The sequence below is a fragment of the Nerophis ophidion genome, linkage group LG02 (assembly GCF_033978795.1).
Source record: "Nerophis ophidion isolate RoL-2023_Sa linkage group LG02, RoL_Noph_v1.0, whole genome shotgun sequence".
Taxonomy (NCBI): domain Eukaryota; kingdom Metazoa; phylum Chordata; class Actinopteri; order Syngnathiformes; family Syngnathidae; genus Nerophis; species Nerophis ophidion.
Window position 1 is genome coordinate 65,039,149 of NC_084612.1, and position 22,590 is coordinate 65,061,738.

The 22,590-nt window shown below is 39.3% G+C and overlaps 1 protein-coding gene across 1 annotated transcript in view; it reads left to right on the forward strand.

The window, feature by feature from the left end:
- The window catches only part of tnfrsf1b (tumor necrosis factor receptor superfamily, member 1B), a 44,085-nt gene that overhangs the window by 16,719 nt on the left and 4,776 nt on the right, over window positions 1-22,590 (forward strand). Inside the window, exons 3-7 of the mRNA XM_061888681.1 lie at window positions 12,880-13,005; window positions 13,087-13,245; window positions 19,205-19,298; window positions 19,366-19,550; window positions 19,621-19,713. Of these exons, the coding sequence (XP_061744665.1) occupies window positions 12,880-13,005; window positions 13,087-13,245; window positions 19,205-19,298; window positions 19,366-19,550; window positions 19,621-19,713 (657 nt within the window). The remainder of the gene's footprint in view (window positions 1-12,879; window positions 13,006-13,086; window positions 13,246-19,204; window positions 19,299-19,365; window positions 19,551-19,620; window positions 19,714-22,590) is intronic.

A 22,590-nucleotide genomic window follows, 5' to 3' on the forward strand; every position in this document is an offset into this window, starting at 1 on the left:
CTGCGTACGGGATGGAGGGATCTTTTGGATTTGTATTCAGATACGAAATGGGTGATATCTGCTTATTTCAGCTAAAAGAAAGAAGAGACGGAAGCCCTTTCTCGACATTTTCATCGTTATCTACCGTGGATTGGGAAGTTTTTGGTGGACACGCACACACACGCACACACACGCACACACACACACACACGCACACACACACACACACACACACACGCACACACGCACACACGCACACACACACACACGCACACACACACACACACACACACACACACACACACACACACACACACACACACACACATTCGTACGCACTGAAACAACTTTCATACCTCACGAAAACATATTTAAACAGATGGAAAAAACTATCGCAGAACACAGTGTCACGTAGCAACTGGTCTTTACGGTCGTTTGAAACAACAGGTCAGTTTGGGGTACAAAGGAGGGTTCAGTTTTTATGGGAGCTTGAGAATGTCGTATGAATAGCAACTGGCCACCCATCTGACAGTTTAAATGTTTACGATCGTCTGAAACAACAGGACACGCACGCACGCACACACGCACGCACGCACACACACACACACATACGCACACACGCACGCACGCACACACACACACACACACACACCATTACCTCTGCTTTACCATGTTATTAGACATTGGTTTAACTCCATTTAAGCATTTAAACGTTAAAAGCATTGCACTTGTACGACGTTGTAATACTTTTTTTTTTACCAGCCGATGACGACGAAGTGAAAGACGATGAACTTTGCTTAAACGGTCTTACAAAGTTGGAAGATGATTATCGAGGTGTGTTTAAACCTTCGAATTATTTAATATTGTGTGTATTCATTATTTTGTTTTATAGAGGATTTGCCGTAAGATCCTAACGCGATCGTTTTAACACAATCGCAGTCTGGTGAGTCAAATGATTCTCATTTTACAAGAAAAAAAACATGCGGTATACAATACATATATACATATATTTACTTACATCTCCGGCTCGCTCGTCTCCCTTAAAGCTGGCGGGTCCGTCAACGGCCGTTCCAGGCAGAGGAGAAGGCTTGATTGCGCCAAAGACTCCAGACATCGAATCCTTGCTCCGAGGGGAAATCATCGAAAACGACGGTGAATGTCCGACAGGCACCCGCTGTAAGTTTTTCTCGTTTTCTGTAAGCTTTTTAAGATTCTCAGGAGCTTTAAAGAGCTCCTCTCACTCTAATGTCTTTCGCTCAAATGAATTTCGCGCCTAAGGGGAATGGGCGGGGACTGATACCGGAGGTGGGCGGTTGTTTCCGCCAAGCAACCTTCTGGTTGAAATGGAGTGTGGATCAAGATGGATCCCTACTCTATATTCTTTTATTTAACCCAATGTTTTTTAAATACGTGTATAATGCTTTATATACTATGTGTTGTGAATTCCATCCTACAATATCTTCCAAGGAACCCAAAGAAATGTTACCACACCTCCCGCTTTATTTATTCTATAGATTACCTGAACTATTTCATAAACTAAATCTTGTCTTGTTTCTGATGCTATGTTTTTTTATGCTCATCAATGCACTGTTGGACTGCGAGCACACAACTACTTTCCTTGCTTTGTTTTCCTCTATCCAGTTAACTGCCATATAAATTGCTACCAATTCCCCCGTAAAAACAGATAGTTTATCACTGATTATTTTATTTAATACTATGTTTCCTTGTGGGATAACTGCTACAGCTCTTACCTTTATTTTTTTTATATAGTTTTTGATGCATCCGTATATATCATATCTCAATCCATTTTTCTATCCGGTAACTATTTAAATTTCTATTCTTTAGTAATTGCATGTTTTCTTTTGGGTTATCAAACATCCACGGTGGTATTGCAGGCATTGGTACTGTAGGACTAACTTTAATATTGTCAATTTTAACTTTATTACATATGTCTCCTATAATCCACCCAAAACTATTCTTTTTTTCTTTTCTCTTTTTCTTGGCAGATTGGTAGCACTGGACAAGTCGGATATCCTTGCTTGGATCCTTTTAAAGTTGCCCGATAAACTGCTGAGAGTTGATCTCTCCTCTTGTCCAAAGGTTTTTCGTTTATTTTTACTTGTAATACTGGCACTAGGGTTGATGTAGTAGCTCCACAACATAACCTTAAAGCCTGTGACTGGATCCGGTCTATTTTCCCAAGTCATGTTTTTGAAGCAGATTGGTAAATAATGCATCCGTAATCAATAACAGATGGAATTAAAGTTATAAATATATACATGTATTGTTTTCAACGTTAACCTATCAGCCCCCCAATCATTACCCCTCAAAGACCTCATTATATTTAACACCTTTTTACTTTTTCCCCTATTTTTTTATTTTCCGGAAGGAACACTCCTGAAGGAATAAATAAAGTACTATTTAATCTAATCTAATCAAATCTATTTTGCTGATGTGGGTTGACTAGTTCATATTTTTATCAAACCATATTCCTAAATATTTAAATACTTGTACCTCTTCCATATTTTCACCTTAGAGTTTTTATTTGGAGCTTGTTTGGTACTTTTGTCTTTGTAAAATGTATGACTTTTGTCTTTCCAACAGAGAATCTTAAACCTCAAGCCGTTCCCCAGTCTTGAACATTATTTACCACTTTGTTAGTTTTTTGATTATTTCTTTTGACTCTAAATAATATACTAGTCTTTCATTAATCTTTTTTTTTTCCATTACTTTTCCCCAAATTTATAATTTCCTGCCTCTTCCGGGTCTTACCCTGACTTGCATATTGGAATTGTTACCGCTAATTTTCCCCTCTGCCGGTCATTCTCCTTCTTCATATATCCTGTCATATCATTTCAAGACCACTTCTTTGACGATGCCACCTAAGTTTTTGATCATTTGATAACCCGCTAGGTCTTTCCCCGGTGACGTATTTTTAACCTTTTTCAAAATTCGAACCATTTCATTCAAAGAAAATGTCATATCCATAGTGTTGGTAAAGCTATTAACGTTGTCTTCCATCATTTCCCCAATATTTAAACTCATTGTTTTTTCTCTCTTTTGTTTTTCCACATTTCTCAAATTATCATTACCGTGCACTTTAACACATGTTTTTGCTAAAGGTTCTGCTGTTTCTTTACCCGTGACTACATCTTCTTTGATAAATGTGGCACATCATCCTCTTTACCCTTCATTCCTATCTTTACGAATCGTTATATATCCTTTTATTATAAAGTTTAATTTTGGCTTCAGCCCTGTTTCTTGAATACAAATTATACGTGGTTTAGTTTTCATATTTTTAATATATCCCTTTAATTCATGTTCGGTTGCTATCAAACTTCTGGCATTCCACCGGACAATTAACAGGGTGTTGGAATGTGGTGACATGACTCCGTCACGTCTACTCTCCGTAGTACAGCTTGCACCCGGTACCAAGATAGTTCTTTCAACAACTTTGATGCTGCTTTGACAATTATTTTGATCTTCTCAGTCTTATTTTTACTTTCATTTTGTATCAAAGCTGAGTTGTGCTCTCTGGTTTATTTTGCAAATGAACCGACAGAACATGATCATGTACAAGACTCGCCTACCCACAATGCACTGCAACCCAACGCTCCTGGTCGGATGTTTTTTTCGGGGTTCATGGAGAGATGCGGTAAAGAGTGGTAGCCAAGACACACGGTCACACACGGTCACACACGGTCACACACGGTCACACTCGGCAATTATTTTGACCTGGGGAGCAGATATAGAGGAAAAAATGTGTCTGGGGGGCCGGGATATCTGATTTTCAGGTACAAAAAACTTCACAATGACACAAAATAAACACAACAGTTAAACCTCACACTAAAAACAAGACATTGACTTGTACGTTCAAAAGACAGAATAGAACAAGTCAAGACATGCAATGCCATCTACAAAATGTTATGTAAATGTTAGTCATTACACACGCGGCTATGGTTTTGATGTATTTGTTACAGACATGTTTACGTCAAGTAACATCACATGGTTCCATTTGCACCTTTCAACAAATCTGAAAAGGAATATTAAGAAGTAAAACTTATATTTAATCCTACCTCTTCTCCGAGCACACGGTGACTGTACATACGGGTCGAAAAATGTTGACCTAATTCAGCATTCCTCAAAGTGTGGGGAATAGAGACATGACAGGTGGGGCTCGAGGAAAGGGAGGAAATTTTTTATTTTTGATTTTTTTTTTACTATGCTTTCATTTTCTATACACACTGTAAATCACTTTGTGATTCTGTCTGTGAAATCCGCCGTATAAATAAATGTAAATTACTTATTTTTCCTGTAGGCTTTAAATTTCTCGGCAGGAGCGAAAGTTTGACAGACATAGCAACAGTAACTTTTGCAGGCAGGGCTAAGAGGAACAAACTTTCGCGCGGATGGGTAGCAGGCTAATGTGCGGACCACAATTACACAAAATGGATACATTTGCAACTCGCACCTCAAAGGTCTGCGGAGAAACAAAAATATGACGGGTCTAATCAACCAAAAAGTCAACCTAAAAGAAAATATGGCGAAGGGTATCTTGCTCTTGGATTCACGGCAGCGGAGGTGGGGGCAGAGGAGAGACCCCTGTGTGTTCTTTGTCTAAAACGGCTAGCAGCAGACAGCATGAGGCCCAACAAAGTAAAGAGACAACTCGAGACCACACATGATGTCCAATAAATTGTTTTGTTGGGGCGATGGGGGTAGGTGGGCCTTGAGTCTAAAAAAAAAAGTTTGAGAAGCCCTGACCTAATTGTACGGATCTCACTTTAAACGGCAAACCGATCATTTAAATGTTTTCACTTTGAATATGAAACGAGGAGTAAAATGTACAATGTACAATATTATCAATTATTTCACAAGGACATGTTTTAAGGATATTGTACAGTATAATTAAATCTAAAATGAATGTGATCACTTTCAGGATCATTTTATTTTTAGCCAGTAAACAACTGTTATGTACTTTTGAATCGGGTTTTCAAAAAAAAAAAAAAGGGAGGGACAATCAAGGATCAACAATGGCACGACTTTCACTAACTTGCGTGAGGTCAAAAGACAAGAGATTTTAGACCAATGCTGCTTTGGATCTGTTCCTGCTAAACTAGTAAGTGACTTTCAATGCTCAAATCAGAATAATAATACTAATTTTAGCTACTGGAAATTTGTGTGGTAGCAATAAATACCCACCAGCGCGATACTTTGCAGTTCCACACTGACCAACCACGCAACAAACTCAAAAGAACTGTACAAGGAAAAAACAATGCAGTGACTTCAAACTGCAAATATAAGGTTTGAGTAAAATATGTAGGTTGGTGTGAATGTTGTCCGTCTATCTATGTTGACCCTGCAATGAGGGGGCGACTTGTCCAGGGTGTACACCTCCTTCCACCCGATTGTAGCTGAGATAGGCGCCAGCGACCCCCACGTCCTCAAAAGGGAATAAGTGGTAGAAAACTGTGGAAAGTTCAGTAATACAGAATCATTGTGGCATTATCGTGTCAGTTTGACGCTATATGCGCTAGTCCTCATGGTAAATGTGGTTTTCCTTTTGGGAAAACGCCATCGCTTTGGTTCACTGGTGCGGCCAATATAAACCAAAACTGAAAGTTCTTAAGTGGGGGTTTAAGTAGAGTTTATAAATCTTGTATCTGTGCCACATATAGCCTTATTTCAGTGTCAACAGTCTCCAGCTTACTTGCTACACATGTTTTGGCTCTGCCCATCCCTGTGCAGTTATTGGACCGATATTTTTAATACTTTGTCTGTTGTTGTAATTACCTACTAGGCCTTCTTTGCCTTTATTTGTTGTTGTATCTTTATGTTAGCAATTGGGACTTTTTGAATGAAATTGTCTGTGGCTCCATGTTAACGAAGTTGCCTGTACTATTTGACTGATGCATTTTATTGATTGATTTATTAGCAGTAATTGCACAAAGGCATTCTTCTTCTTTTAGTTTTCTGACAGCACGTAGGCGTTCGCATCAACTTTCGTCTTTTTAACAAATGGGTAAAGGGGGGATGATGTATGCCGTAAAACTAGTTGGCACATTTAATATTTAATAATAATGAATATTGTAAAATTCTATAATTTTTGTTATTTAAAGGGGAAAACCCGATTCAAAAGTACATAACAGTTGTTTACTGGCTAAAAATAAAATGATCCTGAAAGTGATCACATTCATTTTAGATTTAATTATACTGTACAATATCCTTAAAACATGTCCTTGTGAAATAATTGATAATATTGTACATTGTACATTTTACTCCTCGTTTCATATTCAAAGTGAAAACATTTAAATGATCGGTTTGCCGTTTAAAGTGAGATCCGTACAATTAGGTCAGGGCTTCTCAAACTTTTTTTTTTTCTGTCATCCCCACTTTAGACTCAAGGCCCACCTACCCCCATCGCCCCAACAAAACAATTTATTGGACATCATGTGTGGTCTCGAGTTGTCTCTTTACTTTGTTGGGCCTCATGCTGTCTGCTGCTAGCCGTTTTAGACAAAGAACACACAGGGGTCTCTCCTCTGCCCCCACCTCCGCTGCCGTGAATCCAAGAGCAAGATACCCTTCGCCATATTTTCTTTTAGGTTGACTTTTTGGTTGATTAGACCCGTCATATTTTTGTTTCTCCGCAGACCTTTGAGGTGCGAGTTGCAAATGTATCCATTTTGTGTAATTGTGGTCCGCACATTAGCCTGCTACCCATCCGCGCGAAAGTTTGTTCCTCTTAGCCCTGCCTGCAAAAGTTACTGTTGCTATGTCTGTCAAACTTTCGCTCCTGCCGAGAAATTTAAAGCCTACAGGAAAAATAAGTAATTTACATTTATTTATACGGCGGATTTCACAGACAGAATCACAAAGTGATTTACAGTGTGTATAGAAAATGAAAGCATAGTAAAAAAAAAATCAAAAATAAAAAATTTCCTCCCTTTCCTCGAGCCCCACCTGTCATGTCTCTATTCCCCACACTTTGAGGAATGCTGAATTAGGTCAACATTTTTCGACCCGTATGTACAGTCACCGTGTGCTCGGAGAAGAGGTAGGATTAAATATAAGTTTTACTTCTTAATATTCCTTTTCAGATTTGTTGAAAGGTGCAAATGGAACCATGTGATGTTACTTGACGTAAACATGTCTGTAACAAATACATCAAAACCATAGCCGCGTGTGTAATGACTAACATTTACATAACATTTTGTAGATGGCATTGCATGTCTTGACTTGTTCTATTCTGTCTTTTGAACGTACAAGTCAATGTCTTGTTTTTAGTGTGAGGTTTAACTGTTGTGTTTATTTTGTGTCATTGTGAAGTTTTTTGTACCTGAAAATCAGATATCCCGGCCCCCCAGACACATTTTTTCCTCTATATCTGCTCCCCAGGTCAAAATAATTGCCGAGTGTGACCGTGTGTGACCGTGTGTGACCGTGTGTGACCGTGTGTCTTGGCTACCACTCTTTACCGCATCTCTCCATGAACCCCGAAAAAAACATCCGACCAGGAGCGTTGGGTTGCAGTGCATTGTGGGTAGGCGAGTCTTGTACATGATCATGTTCTGTCGGTTCATTTGCAAAATAAACCAGAGAGCACAACTCAGCTTTGATACAAAATGAAAGTAAAAATAAGACTGAGAAGATCAAAATAATTGTCAAAGCAGCATCAAAGTTGTTGAAAGAACTATCTTGGTACCGGGTGCAAGCTGTACTACGGAGAGTAGACGTGACGGAGTCATGTCACCACATTCCAACACCCTGTTAATTGTCCGGTGGAATGCCAGAAGTTTGATAGCAACCGAACATGAATTAAAGGGATATATTAAAAATATGAAAACTAAACCACGTATAATTTGTATTCAAGAAACAGGGCTGAAGCCAAAATTAAACTTTATAATAAAAGGATATATAACGATTCGTAAAGATAGGAATGAAGGGTAAAGAGGATGATGTGCCACATTTATCAAAGAAGATGTAGTCACGGGTAAAGAAACAGCAGAACCTTTAGCAAAAACATGTGTTAAAGTGCACGGTAATGATAATTTGAGAAATGTGGAAAAACAAAAGAGAGAAAAAACAATGAGTTTAAATATTGGGGAAATGATGGAAGACAACGTTAATAGCTTTACCAACACTATGGATATGACATTTTCTTTGAATGAAATGGTTCGAATTTTGAAAAAGGTTAAAAATACGTCACCGGGGAAAGACCTAGCGGGTTATCAAATGATCAAAAACTTAGGTGGCATCGTCAAAGAAGTGGTCTTGAAATGATATGACAGGATATATGAAGAAGGAGAATGACCGGCAGAGGGGAAAATTAGCGGTAACAATTCCAATATGCAAGTCAGGGTAAGACCCGGAAGAGGCAGGAAATTATAAATTTGGGGAAAAGTAATGGAAAAAAAAAAAGATTAATGAAAGACTAGTATATTATTTAGAGTCAAAAGAAATAATCAAAAAACTAACAAAGTGGTAAATAATGTTCAAGACTGGGGAACGGCTTGAGGTTTAAGATTCTCTGTTGGAAAGACAAAAGTCATACATTTTACAAAGACAAAAGTACCAAACAAGCTCCAAATAAAAACTCTAAGGTGAAAATATAGAAGAGGTACAAGTATTTAAATATTTAGGAATATGGTTTGATAAAAATATGAACTAGTCAACCCACATCAGCAAAATAGATTTGATTAGATTAGATTAGATAGTACTTTATTTATTCCTTCAGGAGTGTTCCTTCCGGAAAATAAAAAAATAGGGGAAAAAGTAAAAAGGTGTTAAATATAATGAGGTCTTTGAGGGGTAATGATTGGGGGGCTGATAGGTTAACGTTGAAAACAATACATGTATATATTTATAACTTTAATTCCATCTGTTATTGATTACGGATGCATTATTTACCAATCTGCTTCAAAAACATGACTTGGGAAAATAGACCGGATCCAGTCACAGGCTTTAAGGTTATGTTGTGGAGCTACTACATCAACCCTAGTGCCAGTATTACAAGTAAAAATGAACGAAAAACCTTTGGACAAGAGGAGAGATCAACTCTCAGCAGTTTATCGGGCAACTTTAAAAGGATCCAAGCAAGGATATCCGACTTGTCCAGTGCTACCAATCTGCCAAGAAAAAGAGAAAAGAAAAAAAGAATAGTTTTGGGTGGATTATAGGAGACATATGTAATAAAGTTAAAATTGACAATATTAAAGTTAGTCCTACAGTACCAATGCCTGCAATACCACCGTGGATGTTTGATAACCCAAAAGAAAACATGCAATTACTAAAGAATAGAAATTTAAATAGTTACCGGATAGAAAAATGGATTGAGATATGATATATACGGATGCATCAAAAACTATATAAAAAAAATAAAGGTAAGAGCTGTAGCAGTTATCCCACAAGGAAACATAGTATTAAATAAAATAATCAGTGATAAACTATCTGTTTTTACGGGGGAATTGGTAGCAATTTATATGGCAGTTAACTGGATAGAGGAAAACAAAGCAAGGAAAGTAGTTGTGTGCTCGCAGTCCAACAGTGCATTGATGAGCATAAAAAAACATAGCATCAGAAACAAGACAAGATTTAGTTTATGAAATAGTTCAGGTAATCTATAGAATAAATAAAGCGGGAGGTGTGGTAACATTTCTTTGGGTTCCTTGGAAGATATTGTAGGATGGAATTCACAACACATAGTATATAAAGCATTATACACGTATTTAAAAAACATTGGGTTAAATAAAAGAATATAGAGTAGGGATCCATCTTGATCCACACTCCATTTCAACCAGAAGGTTGCTTGGCGGAAACAACCGCCCACCTCCGGAATCAGTCCCCGCCCATTCCCCTTAGGCGCGAAATTCATTTGAGCGAAAGACATTAGAGTGAGAGGAGCTCTTTAAAGCTCCTGAGAATCTTAAAAAGCTTACAGAAAACGAGAAAAACTTACAGCGGGTGCCTGTCGGACATTCACCGTCGTTTTCGATGATTTCCCCTCGGAGCAAGGATTCGATGTCTGGAGTCTTTGGCGCAATCAAGCCTTCTCCTCTGCCTGGAACGGCCGTTGACGGACCCGCCAGCTTTAAGGGAGACGAGCGAGCCGGAGATGTAAGTAAATATATGTATATATGTATTGTATACCGCATGTTTTTTTTCTTGTAAAATGAGAATCATTTGACTCACCAGACTGCGATTGTGTTAAAACGATCGCGTTAGGATCTTACGGCAAATCCTCTATAAAACAAAATAATGAATACACACAATATTAAATAATTCGAAGGTTTAAACACACCTCGATAATCATCTTCCAACTTTGTAAGACCGTTTAAGCAAAGTTCATCGTCTTTCACTTCGTCGTCATCGGCTGGTAAAAAAAAAAGTATTACAACGTCGTACAAGTGCAATGCTTTTAACGTTTAAATGCTTAAATGGAGTTAAACCAATGTCTAATAACATGGTAAAGCAGAGGTAATGGTGTGTGTGTGTGTGTGTGTGTGCGTGCGTGCGTGTGTGCGTATGTGTGTGTGTGTGTGCGTGCGTGCGTGTGTGCGTGCGTGCGTGTCCTGTTGTTTCAGACGATCGTAAACATTTAAACTGTCAGATGGGTGGCCAGTTGCTATTCATACGACATTCTCAAGCTCCCATAAAAACTGAACCCTCCTTTGTACCCCAAACTGACCTGTTGTTTCAAACGACCGTAAAGACCAGTTGCTACGTGACACTGTGTTCTGCGATAGTTTTTTCCATCTGTTTAAATATGTTTTCGTGAGGTATGGAAGTTGTTTCAGTGCGTACGAATGTGTGTGTGTGTGTGTGTGTGTGTGTGTGTGTGTGTGTGTGTGTGTGTGTGCGTGTGTGTGTGTGTGCGTGTGTGCGTGTGTGCGTGTGTGCGTGTGTGTGTGTGTGTGTGTGTGTGTGTGTGTGTGTGTGTGTGTGTGTGTGTGTGTGTGTGTGCGTGCGTGTGTGTGTGTGTGTGTGTGTGTGTGCGTGTGTGTGCGTGTGTGTGCGTGTCCACCAAAAACTTCCCAATCCACGGTAGATAACGATGAAAATGTCGAGAAAGGGCTTCCGTCTCTTCTTTCTTTTAGCTGAAATAAGCAGATATCACCCATTTCGTATCTGAATACAAATCCAAAAGATCCCTCCATCCCGTACGCAGCCAAGTCCCATTTCTCACGCAAAGACTCGGTCGGCGGCATCTGAATACGATTTAAAAACACTCGACTTTTTTGCGGAGCGTCAATGTAAGTTTTATTATTTTTATAAATCGAAACAGGCGTTTCACTAATCATGACCGAATCGAACAAAGTCTTTACGCTAACGTATAAAGCTCCAAATAATGACTAAGCCTTACACCGCCCTTTTGTACCCCTCCTCTGCGTGTGTGTGTGTGTGTGTGTGTGTGTGTGTGTGTGTGTGTGTGTGTGTGTGTGTGTGTGTGTGTGTGTGTGTGTGTGTGTGTGTGTGTGTGTGTGTGTGTGTGTGTGTGTGTGTGTGTGAAGTGCGTGCGTGTCCACATCTCCACACGTAACATTCCCAGCCATCAATACATCGAAATCTGGAAGTTGTTTCAAACGATCGTAAACATTTAAACTATCAAATATATGGTCACATGCTGCTCAGATGACATTGCTTTCTTAAAAAAACTGAACCCTCCTCTGTTCCCTGTCAGGTCTTAACTCCACCCTCTTCCTGGTTTAACCACTCCCACCGCAGGTCTTAACTCTGCCCTCTTTCTGTTTAAAACTCCACCCTCTTCCTGGTTTAACCACTCCCACCGCAGGTCTTAACTCCACCCTCTTCCGGGTAAGCCACACCCACTTGACCTTGACCTTTGAACCTGACCTTTGACTTTGACTTTTGACTTTGACCTTTAACCTTGACCCCCTCATAAATCATTAACCTTTGAACTTGACCCCTCATAAATCATTGACCTTTGACCTTGAGGGTCATAAATCATTGATTTATGGGGGGTCATAAATCACTTTTGACTAAAGGTAGGGACTTAACTTCTCTCAGAGCGACAGGTGATATGATATATTTTTATTTCAAATATGCAAAAAAAAAAACAAGAGCAAGCATGATCCAATACAGTGCTATAGCCTTAACGGCTATTATAACAAAATGAAAACAATGGAGAATAAAAAAACAAAAAAACAAATGAGCATTCGACTTTTTTTTATTTATTTATTTTTTACATATTTGAAAAGGAGTGAGAAGAAGTATACACTTATTTAATCCCACCCCTTTTCTTTAAATCATAAATTACTCTGAGCTCGAACTTCCTTGTTCACTCTATGTACAAACTTAATGAACTTGTATATACATAAATGATAAATATATACATACATATGCACACTACACACATACATAGCCACACAGTTACCACAATAATAAAACCCACCTGGGCCATCTACACACCTGTCGCTGACTTCGAGGCCGGTCCTGGCACACTCCGCTTCGCTGCAGGCCCACAGGCCACGCCCCCCTCCACAAAGATAAATAATTTACTTCAATCAATCGATCAATGTTTACTTATATAGCCCTAAATCACTAGTGTCTCAAAGGGCTGCACAAACCACTACAGCATTCTCGGAAAAACCCACATAAGGGCAAGGAAAACTCACACCCAGTGGGACGTCGGTGACAATGATGACTATGAGAACCTTGGAGAGGAGGAAAGCAATGGATGTCGAGCGGGTCTAACATGATACTAAATCATTTTGAGTGAAAAATTATTTATGTAACATTAAAGGAAACAATTGTGTTATCCGAAAAGTTTTGTTTTGCGGATTGTGATGGGAATTGAACCCAGAACAAGGACAAAAACTGCCATTTGAAAAAGTGCAAGGGCACCCCAAATTACATCCGTGATGTGTCGTTTCCTCACAGGGCGGCGACTGACGCAGGAGTGCAATGAAACAGCAGACAGTGTGTGTGAGCCGTGTGGACGCGAACAATACATGGAGAGTTGGAACTACGCCCCAAACTGCTTCCCTTGCGCCAAGTGCAGAACTTGTCAGTAGCTCCCTATCTAATCCTCGCTTCTGTTTACTTTGTTGTCGTATTTACACGACTGTGTTTTCTGTGCGTGAGCAGACAAAGGCTTGCAGTTCACTCAAGTCTGCCTCTCTACCGCCATGTCCAAGTGTGAGTGTCGACCTGGCATGTACTGCATCATGGAGTCCGATGAGCAACACTGCACTGAATGTTTACATCACACTGCTTGCAAAGCCGGTTATGGAGTCTCTGTGCCAGGTACCCACATTCTTACCATTTCACTTGTATATGATCGTATCATTTACATTGTATGTATCAGTACATTTGAGCAGGACAAAGTTATATATACACACACTTGTATAACCCTCATTAGTTATTAAAAATACAAATGTGCAACTTTTTCAGAGGTTCTAAAAACAACTAAAAAATAGTGACTGTTGTTTAACAATATAGTGTTGGGTTACTTTGGTTGTTTTTGTATGTATTTTTTTGCAAACTAACTGAAGGTTTATAATATTTTGAGTGCAACTGTTTATATTAGAGATGTGGCATTCGCGAACAAATCAAATCTTTTGAAGGGTTCTTCAACAATTAGAGCCGTTCGTTTGGGAGCTATTTTTTATGCACATACAAATTTAGTGTTAAATGGGTAGGGACAAGCGGTACAAGTGATTCCCGGGCTGTCAGGTTGAGGTTTTGACGAACCCCAAGATGCAGACGGTGGCAGGCATTGAATAAGAAAACATAATTTAATGTCCAAAAATGTAAAAATAAAGACAAAACACAAACCAGGAACAAAGAAACTGGAAGCAGGGAACAGGAATCAGGATCCAGGGAATAGCTTACAGCAGGGGTAGGGAACCTATGGCTCTAGAGCCAAATGTGGCTCTTTTAATGACTGCATCTGGCTCTCAGATAAATCTTAGCTGACATTGCTTAACACGATAAGTCAGTGTTTTTCAACCTATTCGGAGCCCAGGCACATTTTTTTCATTGAAAAAATTCTGAGGCACACCACCAGCAGAAAACATTAAAAAATGAAACTCAGTAGCCAATACTGACAATAAAAAATCGTTCTCGCAATTGTTTGATATGCCGTAACTTATTTAGAGTTTTTTGGGTGTTTTCCTGTGTCTTGCGCTCCTATTTTGGTGGCTTTTCCTCTTTTGTTGGTATTTTCCTGTAGCAGTTTCATGTATTCCTTGAAGGCTATTCCCCGCACCTGCCTTGTTTTCGCAATCAAGACTAAGTTGTGCGGACGTACTGCTTCTTTGTTGGGACATTGTTGATTGCCATGTCATGTACGCATTTACTTTGTGGACCCCGTCTGCTCCATACGCTGTAAGTCTTTGCTGTCGTCCAGCATTCTGTTTTTGTTTACTTTGCAGCCAGTTCACTTTTAGTTTCGTTTTGCTTCAATGCCTTTTCTTAGCGGCACTCGCCTTTTGTTTATTTTTGGTTTAAGTGTTGGATACCTTTTTACCTACACGCTGCCTCACGCATATTGGGATCACGACATACCTTGTTCTCGACATCTACAAAGAAATTGGCTACCTGCTGCCACCTACTGATATGGAAGAGTATTACATGGTTTCTCTGCCGAGCTCTAGACAGCACAGACACTCAACAAAGACACATTTGCAGATTATAATTACTGGTTTGAAAAACATATTTTTAACCCTATTAGGTGAAATTACATAATCTTCCATGGCACACCTGAATGTATCTCATGGCACACTAGTGTACCATGGCACTGCGGTTGAAACACACAGCGATAAGTAATGAATAATTCCGCTGGTATCAGTGTGAAAAATAACATTCAAAATATAAAACATTCTCATACGTTTTAATCCATCCATCCGTTTTTTACCCCACTTGTTCAAGAAGTCGCATTAATGGTAAAAACTATTGCATTCATTATTGGTTCATTTCAGAAAAACTTTATTAAAAAGAAGGAGATACTTATAATACTTTGAAAATGTTAGGTCTTACTTAAAAATGCACGCATTTAGTTGTATTCAGTGTTAAAAAATATTATATGGCTCTCACGGAAATACATTTTGAAATATTTGGCTTTCATGGCTCTCTCAGCCAAAAAGGTTCCCGAAACCTGGCTTAAAGCATACAGCTAGCAACGACACGACACGACAATACTCCGAGTGGTGGACGATGCAGGTTTAAATAGTACCTGGCTGATTGACACCAGGTGTGGCCAGGTGCCAATCAGCCACAGCTGAGGGGACACAGCACTCAGGGAGACAAACAGGAAACAGAACCAAAACAAGAGCGCTGACAGGAAATACAACCAACACAGAGGAAAAACTAAAACACAACCAAACTGTCAGGGGCAAGCCTGACACGGGCGCGGCACCGCTGCTCCCCACTGCTCCCCTCACCTCCCAGGGGGTGTACAAGGGGGTGGGTCAAATGCAAAGGACAAATTTAGCCACACCTAGTGTGTGTGTGACAATCATTGGTACATTAACTTTAAAATGGATGGGTAAATGGGTTATACTTATATAGCGCTTATCTACCTTCAAGGTACTCAAAGCGCTTTGACACTATTTCCACATTCACCCATTCACACACACGTTCACACAAGGCCTTAACCACGGTGCATCAGGAGCAAGGCTGAAGTGGCTTTTTGGCAATTGCCCAGTCTGTACATGTGTGCCACCTGACTGGCAATTGGACTAGAAAATCTTTCCGAGTTAAAGGAAATTATATGTATATATGTTTTTGTTTTTATAATAACATTTTTTATATATATATATATTTTATTTATTTATGATTTTTTTTTCGACTTGGATGAACTTTTTGGGTTCATTATTCTGAAAGGTAGTAGTTCAAGCCTACATTCACCAGGTATGGTAGTATAATTTTGGACTCACAATTTTTTTACGTCCTAATTTATATTGTGGTTTTATTTATATTATTTGTATCCATTAATACATTGTATTTTTATTTGTATATGTTTTCTATATTGTTAAAATTCTACCCATTCTTAGGTGAGGGAAAATTGTAACTCGTGATGTCACTACCAAAGCATGGAAATATTGTTATTTAAAATACAATTGTAGTAAATATTTCAGATTAATTCCCACCAATAAAGTAATATTTGTGTAAATTATTTTTTTCTGATCTACTTCTTACTATATAACTGATACTAGTGATTGTTTCCTTGATTCAAAAAAGAAAACTACAATAACCAGCTAGATGTCAGAGTTTGTTTGTGACGAACCCCAAGATGCAGAGAAGGAGGCAGGCATTGAATAGGGAAACATGATTTAATTAAAATACTAGAACAAGAACAAACAAAAAGGGTACTAACAAAAAGCGCGCACGAGGCGAATAACAAACTAAAAGAGTTACAATGGGAGCTAGCAGGAACCAAAAGTCGTTACTTGTAGTATGAAAACAAAACGAAAGCAGGGAACGAAAGCAGGGAACAAAAGACAGTAAGCTACAAACAGCTACCAAAATATAGCTTTCCGCTACGCTGCAATGACAAGACACGACAGGAGCGACAATAATCCAGCCCAGACTGGATGGGAAGACAGGTCTAATTAGGAGCGGGCTGATTGACACCAGGTGTGGCCAGGTGCCAATCAGCAGCAGCTGAGGGGAAACAGCGCCCAGGGAGAAACACAGGAAACGGACAAAATAAGAACACTGACAGGAAATACTACACACACAGAGGAAAACACTAAAACACAAACAAACTGTCAGGGGCAAACCTGACACTAGTCTTCTGAACGGCTCGTCAAGGTCTGGCTCGTCAAGGTCTGGAGCCATAAATCCCATCTCTAGTATAAAGTAAATAGTAATATAATAATAATACAGACTGTATTACAATATTGCATGTTCGTTTGTAGCGTTTGTATTATTCAAACAGCATAATAATAATAATGAGAAAATAATATTTTAACACACGCAAACACATTAAATACATTAGGTATATGACAAAATCCCATGCTTTATATGTATTATAATCTATTTTGGTATTATGCACGTATATACTTATAGCAATAATTATAATATATTTAGTTATTTTATGCAATAATCATAATGTTGATAATTGGGACATTCAGAAATAATATTGATTGATTGATTGAAACTTTTATTAGTAGATTGCACAGTACAGTACATATTCCGTACAATCGACAACTAAATGATAACACCCGAATAAGTTTTTCAACTTGTTTAAGTCGGGGTCCACGTTAATCAATTCACAATATATAACCTGCAATGAGGAGTACATCATAACAATGGCATTTTCTATTATTATCTTTCGTAAATAGTATATATACATGGTAATAATTAGATACATTTGTGTTTGTCTCAGTCAAATTTCAGAGACTTGAAAATAGTATCATCATTTTTACCTTATTTTATTTATTTGTTTAAAACAAATACTGAATAAGTTATCTTTAAAAAAAAAAAAAAAAAGAAGAAGAAGAAGCCTAATCATTGGAGATGTCCAATAATTACTTTTTTGTTGATATTGTCCAACTATTAATTACCGATACCGATATCAACCAATACTGATATATACAGTCCAGGAATTAACACATTATTGTAACTTATTTTGTTGTGATGCCCCGCTGGATGCATTAAACAATGTAACAAGGTTTTCCAAAATAAATCAACTCAAGTTATGGAGAAAAAAAAATGGCAACATGGCACTGCCATATTTATTATTGAAGTCCATCCATCCATCCATCTTCTTCCGCTTATCCGAGGTCAGGTCGCGGGGGCAGCAGCCTAGGCAGGGAAGCCCAGACTTCCCTCTCCCCAGCCACTTCGTCTAGCTCTTCCCGGAGGATCCCGAGGCGTTCCCAGGCCAGCCGGGAGACATAGTCTTCCCAACGTGTCCTGGGTCTTCCCCGTGGCCTCCTACCGATTGGACGTGCGCTAAACACCTCCCTAGGGAGGCGTTCGGGTGGATTATGGAAGTCACAAAGTGCATTATTTTTTTTAACATGCCTCAAAACAGCAGCTTGGAACTTGGGACATGCTATCCCTAAAAGAGCATGAGGAGGTTGAGGTGGGCGGGGTTGCGGTGGGGGGTAGGGGGTAGCGGGGGGTGTAAATTTAAGTGTCCCGGAAGAGTTAGTGCTGCAAGGGTTTCTGGGTATTTGTTCGGTTGTGTTTATGTTGTGTTATGGTGCGGATGTTCTCCCGAAATGTGTTTGTCATTCTTGTTTGATGTGGGTTCACCGTGTGGCGCATATTTGTAACAGAGTTAAAGTTGTTTATACGGCCAACCTCAGTGTGACCTGTATGGCTGTTGATCAAGTATGTCTTGCAGTCACTTATGAGTGTCATTACAAGCCCAACACAAGATGTGGCCGAGCCGCCGTAAAGGCGGACGTGATGTTATGTTGTAGAGGATGCTAGAGGCGGTACTATCACGATACCCCACTAACATAGTTGGCCGGGTGAAAATCGGGATAGATGGATGTCCTGGACGATTGTCAGGAGGCGCACTGAAAATCGTGAGTCTCCCGGAAGAGGGTTGGAAAGTATGTTACTAGGGCGGGAAAGCCATTCAAAGAAGGTGAATACATTAAAAAGTACATGTTAGATTTGTTAAGAATTCTTATCGTGCGGCCCAGCCTCTCCCAGTTTCTGCATCCAGTGGCCCCCAGGTAAAATGAGTTTGAGACCCCTGCTTTAAGGTTTATTGGCGCTCTGTACTTCTCCCTACATTTGTGTACACAGTGATAATTCATTCAGTATTTGTATTTGTATTTTTAAAAAAGTCATAAATTTTGCTTTTTGAAACCGATACCGATAACTATGAAACCAATACCGATCACATCCGATATTACATTTTAAAGCATTTATCGGCCGATATTATCGGACATCTCTACTAATCATGCTATTCACTGGTTTAAATATATTTTTTTTGTGCAAAATTGATTGTTCGCGTAGTAAATACAAATATTTAAAATACTATTTTAAACTGTTAATTTCACCACGTAGTTGAGTCATTCCTTTTAAAATAAAAATGCAAGCAAATTGTTAATATTGCACAAAATACAACTGATTATGTCACCCTGTCAACAACACTCACTGGACATTTTATTAGGCACACCTGCACACACCAGTATAATAGTTCTACCTCTGCAGAGACAACAATGCTCACTTTTGATTGACACCGTTATATATATTACAGACGCGCTCATGTTTAGACTTCTTGTTTTTTTCCCAGGGACATCAAACACAAACGTGAAGTGTAAAAAATGCGGTGACGGAACGTTCTCCAACGTCTCCTCGACAGTGGAGCCCTGTAGGCCACATACATCGTGAGTGTGACTTGGCTTCATCGCAGTGTTTGCACCTTATTGCTTTTCTTGGCTTCTTTGTGTGCAGCTGTCATGGGAGACCTGTCTTAAAAGCAGGGACGTCAACCTGGGACACCGTGTGCGAAGCTGACCTACTGCTGCCGCACGTCCAAACAAGTGGACATGCCAATCAAACTTACAGTTCAATTACTAGAACATCACCCGATTCTGTGCTGTCATCTCCAAAAAGCCTGGGATCTGACACGAATCATGGTATGATGCTTTGAGATTATGTTTTTTTTTGAAGCAATAACAACCAAATCGCACTAACCTTTGTCTACAGATGTAGCAGTCGCCAGCGTTGTTGGCGTGATCGCGTTCTTCATCATTGTCGCCATCATCCTGCTGATCATTTACAAGACAATACGCCCGAAAGGTAATCTGCCAAAAAGAAAAGAAACAAGGCTTAAAGGCTGACGACAAGTAATTAGTGTGCGGTTAGCTTCGTTGTCAGCAACTAAACCAAACAAAACGTTTTCAACTTGCTGGTTCTTGGTTTGTATTATTTAGCTACGTCCATGAATTGATTAACGTGGACCCTGACTTAAACAAGTTGAAAAACTTATTCAGGTGTTACCATTTAGTGGTCAATTGTACGGAATACGTACTGAACTGTGCAATTTACTAATAAAAGTATCAATCAATCAATCAAAGTCATTGGCGGTCACTCGAAAGAGTATGACGATCCTCCTGGTAGGGGTGTATCCCTTTATGGAGGATGCCTGTGCTTGACTTTGTTTTACAGTGGGGCAAAAAAGTATTTAGTCAGCCACCGATTGTGCAAGTTCTCCCACTTAAAATGATGACAGAGGTCTGTAATTTTCATCATAGATACACTTCAACTGTGAGAGACAGAATGTGAAAAAAAATCCAGGAATTCACATTGTAGGAATTTTAAAGAATGTATTTGTAATTTATGGTGGAAAATAAGTATTTGGTCAACCATTCAATCAATCAATCAATCCACTTTATTTATATAGCACATTTAAACAACAATAACGTTTCCAAAGTGCTGCACAGCCATGTTAAAAACAATATTAAAAAAAACAATATTATGCTCCACCAATGACTGAACTAAAACAAAAAATAAATAAATATAAAACCAATATTAAAAAAAAACAATATAAAAACAAATATGATTAAAAACTATTTTAAAGGGTAAAATCAATTAAAACGTCCATCCATTTTCTACCGCTTATTCCCTTTCGGGGTCGCGGGGGGCGCTGGCGCCTATCTCAGCTACAATCGGGCGGAAGGCAGGGTACACCCTGGACAAGTCGCCACCTCATCGCAGGGCCAACACAGATAGACAGACAACATTCACACTCACATTCACACACTAGGGCCAATTTAGTGTTGCCAATCAACCTATCCCCAGGTGCATGTCTTTGGAAGTGGGAGGAAGCCGGAGTACCCGGAGGGAACCCACGCATTCACGGGGAGAACATGCAAACTCCACACAGAAAGATCCCGAGCCTGGATTTAAACCCAGGACTGCAGGAACTTCGTATTGTGAGGCAGACGCACTAACCCCTCTTCCACCGTGAAGCCTCAATTAAAACAGTAAAATAGAAATCAAAGTGTATAAAAAACACAGAGGACAACAGAGGACAGAGGACCACACAACTCACGTAGTGTTAAAAGCCAAAGAATAAAAGTGGGTCTTTAGACGAGACTTAAAACACTCCACTGTGGAAGCAGTTTGAACATGGAGGAGCAGAGTGTTCCAGAGCTTAGGGCTGACCACAGAGAAGGCCCTGTCTCCCCTGGTCTTAAGTCTGGTCTTGGGCACCACGAGCTGGAACTGGCTCTCGGACCTCAGAGCGCGCGCAGGAATGTAAATTTGGATGAGGTCCGAGATATATTGAGGTGCCAGTCCATGTAAAGATTTAAAAACAAACAGCAATGTTTTAAAATCAATTCTAAAATGAACAGGGAGGCAGTGCAAACTCTGAAGAATTGGGGTTATATGCTGGCGTTTCCTGGCCCCTGTTAAAAGTCGTGCTGCCGCGTTCTGGACTAACTGCAACCGGGAGAGAGCTTTTTGGCTAATGCCAGCATAAAGTGGATTGCAGTAGTCCAGGCCACTTGAAATAAAAGCATGCACGACTTGTTCAAAAAGGTTAAAAGATAAAAACGGTTTAACCTTTACTAAAAGACGAAGGTGATAAAAACACGATTTTAAAACGCCATTGACTTGTTTGTCAAGTTTAAAATCGCTGTCTATAATGACATTCAAAGCTCTCACTGATGGAAGGAGGTTTTGGCTCAAAATCTCACGATACATGGCCCCATTCATTCTTTCCTTAACACGGATCAATGGTCCTGTCCCCTTAGCAGAAAAACAGCCTCAAAGCATGATGTTTCCACCCCCATGCTTCGCAGTAGGTGTGGTGTTCTTGGGATGCAACTCAGTATTCTTCTTCCTCCAAACACGACAAATTGAGTTTATACCAAAAAGTTCTATTTTGGTTTCATCTGACCACATGACATTCTCCCAATCCTCTGCTGTATCATCCATGTATCCATTTTGGTATAAACTCTACTCGTCGTGTACTTCATGTGTAGTGACATGCTAATTTTTATTTTTACACTTTTTTTTCCCAAATTCAATTAGTATGTAAGAGTGTAAGTAAGCAGATATTACTAGTAAATGAACAAGTAGATTAATAATTCATTTTCTACCACTTGTCCTTAATAATGTTGACAAAATAATAGAATGAGAAATGACACAATACGTTACTGCATTTGTCAGCAGACTAAATTAGGAGCCTTTGTTTGTTTACTTACTACTAAAAGACAAGTTGTCTGGTATGTGCACTATTTTATTTAAGGACAAACGTGCAATAAGAAACATATGTTTAATGTACCCTAAAGGCCTACTGAAACCCACTACTACCGACCACGCAGTCTGATAGTTTATATATCAATGATGAAATATTAACATTGCAACACATGCCAATACGGCCTTTTTAGTTTACTAAATTACAATTTTAAATTTCCCATGGAGTTTCTTGTTGAAAACGTTGCGGAATGATGACGCATGTTTGTGACGTCTCGGGTTGTAGCGGACATTTTAGTCCAGCACCACACACGGCTAAAAGTCGTCGCTTTTCATCGCATAATTACACAGTAATTTGGACATTTGTGTTGCTGAATCTTTTGCAATTTGTTCAATTAATAATGGAGACTATAAAAAGAATGCTGTTGGTGGAAAGCGGTGTATTGCTGCTGCCTTTAGCACCGAAACACA